General features: G+C 34.1%; 1 protein-coding gene across 1 annotated transcript; it reads right to left on the bottom strand.

Moving 5' to 3' along the window:
• Positions 1 to 415: 415 nt before the first annotated feature.
• On the bottom strand, positions 416 to 2,349 carry HELRODRAFT_160827 (hypothetical protein; the record flags this gene model as incomplete). Its single annotated transcript, XM_009017757.1, has 3 exons — positions 416 to 1,248; positions 1,833 to 1,891; positions 2,285 to 2,349. 3 exons carry the CDS (start codon positions 2,347 to 2,349, stop codon positions 416 to 418), a joined length of 957 nt encoding a protein of 318 aa, XP_009016005.1.
• Positions 2,350 to 3,231: the final 882 nt, after the last annotated feature.

Below are 3,231 nucleotides of genomic sequence, written 5' to 3'. Positions count from 1 at the left end.
TAGTTATCCATTTGTGTAGTCGTTTCATCTTCATATCTTCAATCGTTATTTTGTTTTCTATATTCTATTTAGTTATTCATTCACTCATTCGTCTGCTCGTTCATTCTATTCATTCATTCATTTGTGAATTTATCTACTCTTAGATTAATAACCACACTCAACCTTGAAATGAATAAATTTATTTCACTACAAAAAGAAAACATGGCCACAAAAACGAAAAAAAACACTGACAGATAAAAAATGAGGAACGTAAAAACATACAAACTCAAAAAAGAAAAACAAACAAACCGACGCAGAAACAACCAGCGTTCTAGCAAACAAACAAACAAACTAATTAACTAATTCAAAACAAACTAACAAAAAAACATACAAACACACAAATAAATAAACATACCAAAAACAAACAGAGAACACACTACGAACCAGTTTTAATCCTACATTGGTCGACCTTGATGTAGACGTGGTAATAGGAGCCGTTGAAGGAAAAGCTGGCGTCGCCCGTGTGGCCGCTGCCCCCACTGCTGCAAAACCAGTGGTCAGGTCCTCTCATGTCCATGCTTACGTACTTCAAGAAGTTGGTAGATGGCGATGGCGATGATGTTGCTGCTGATGTTGATGACGTTGTTGATGATGATGACGTTGTTGATGATGATGACGTTGTTGATGATGATTGTGACGATGAGGAGGAGAATGATGAGGAAGATGATGACGATGAAGAAATAGTCGTTAGTGATGATGGCAAGGACGATGACGACGAATACTGATGTTGCTGATGATGATGATGTAGAGGCACATTTTTCTTGAACAAGCAAGGATTGTTGTTAGCACCCTCACATTTCAATTCCTGTCCGCCACCGGATAACCGAATCGATGTTTTCGAACCGCAATCCTTCACCGGTCGTAACGAAACGATTCGATTCTCTTTTACTGACGGTTCAAAATAAGTTATAAAGCTTGGATTCCAGGCCGCTTTGACGTTTAAACTCAACTCGAGATCCGTTAGCACGCAGTAGTCGGTGTATGTCAAATTCTTCAATAAATCGGTTTGAGAGTCGTTTAGCAGGCGGGTTTGAAACTTTAACCGATTGCTACTTGTGACGGACCAGTCGATCGCAGTCGAATAGTCGAGACCGAGTCTGACCCAAAGTGAACCGTCACGTTTGAGGCTGGCGTAGATGGAATGTTGGTGGCCGTTGATGTCAAGGATGTTTGCCGGGCCCGTATCAAGGTCACACCAATCATTGACCACTGAATGAGGGTGAAGATGAATGTGCAATGACGGTGTTGACGAATCAGAAACTGATGAAGGTGGTGGTGAGGAAGAGGAAGAAGAAAAAAAAATGGGGAAGGAAAATAGTAATAATAGATGTTTAAATGGACGATGGTGATGATGATATTTGATCGATCGATCATTCTTTCATCCAAATGTTTACTCATTCAATCAGACAACAAATCAGTCAATCAACCAGACAGCCGACCAACCAGCTAACCAATCAATCGATCGATCACTCAAATTAAACAACCAATCACCCAAGGCTCAATCCGTTGACGATGACGCAAAAAAGTGACATGTACGTCATCGTGACTTCATCATGACGTGTACAAATCTCTGTTTATTATCTACATATTGTATTTTATGTCTTCATACCTTTGTTGGCGTGTATAAACTTATTGGATTGTTTTTATTTACGTATTTGTTGTATAAACAATTTTTCAATTTGTGAGAAGAAAAATGTTTCTCGATTACTTAGATACAGAATGTACAATACATACAATACGAGTAAATGTATTTGCATGTGTATGATTAAATTTGTATGTGCCCGTAATGAAACTTTTGAATGACGAGCAAATGACGCCAGAGTTCTTTGGTTTAGATTGCTTGTTTGATTGCCTGGATTTAAATGCATGTCATCATTTAGATACATCATCATGGCCTGCTTAAGAAATGATGCAAATCGTTTGCACTTGTGGAGAATAATATTTTCAAGTTGGTTGATGATGAGGAGAGAAACATTGATCGAAAATTTATCATTAATATTAGTGTTAGTGGTAGCAGTAGTAGTAGTAGTTGCGGCAGTAGTAGTAGTTGCAGTTGTAAAAGTGGAAGTAGAAAAAATCCATAGGTGATTACTATTTTTATACTATAAATATTTCTATATTTGTTAAAATTTTAGATTTTTGTATTGTCCAACCTTTAAGCTTATTATTATCATTTTTGTTATTCTTCTTATTTTTGTTTTTATTATTTATTTTATTATTATAACTATTAATTATATTCTATTACCAGTGCGATGGTATAACGGTAAAATATCTGGTAGGTACTCTTATTGAAATGAGACCCATGACCATCACATGTCGCCGGTGTGATGCGTTGTTACACGTGTATGTACGTACTTACTATACATGCACGCACAGTTTGTTTCTCGTTGATGCCTCTGAAAAAGACCTTATGAAAACATAAAATGATGATAATAATAAGAAGAAAAAGAAGAAGAAGAAGAAAGAAGAAGAAAAAGAAGAAGAAGAATGTTAATAATAATAACAAAATAGAAATAATAATGAACGTGTGACCAGAGGCTCTAAGTTTCTCGCGAGAACGAAAAACTAGATATTAAATGGCATCTCTTTTCGCAAGAAAACTTTAGCTAAACTTTGAAAAAATATGAAACTACAAGGAGGAAAAAAAGAATCATAATAATAATGATAATAAAAATAATTATAACCATAATAATCATGATTATAACAATAATAATTATTATTATTATGATATATAAAAATAATGAACCCTGAAAAAACTGAATAAATAATATGATCGTAACACTATATCGTCAGCGGTGTTTGAGAGGCAAAAAACGAAAACTTTCAAAGGCAAAATTTTTTTATCATTTAATTTTTTAAATTTTAGTTTCGGTATATTAGCGAGAAACCAAAAAAAATTTTTTCTAAAAGACTTCTGGCTGTCCGTCTCGAAATTCTAAACTACGGAATGATTAACACTGAGTTCGCTAGCATTTATAATTAGCGCTATATAGATAACATACTACAATTACAATACATTAATAGCACGGGAAAGAATAAAGAGATACGATAACAAATAATTAATAATAACAATGATAATAAAAAAAACAATAATAAAATCCATAACAACGGTGAATATAAAAATAATAATAATAAAAACAAAATTTTTCAATGTTTCCTGGAGGTTTTATTGAGAAATTGCAGCTAATAGAC

Source organism: Helobdella robusta, assembly GCF_000326865.2.
Source record: "Helobdella robusta unplaced genomic scaffold HELROscaffold_2, whole genome shotgun sequence".
Taxonomy (NCBI): Eukaryota; Metazoa; Annelida; class Clitellata; order Rhynchobdellida; family Glossiphoniidae; genus Helobdella; species Helobdella robusta.
Note: the sequence above shows the minus strand (reverse complement) of the source record. Positions and strands in the feature narration are given on the sequence as shown.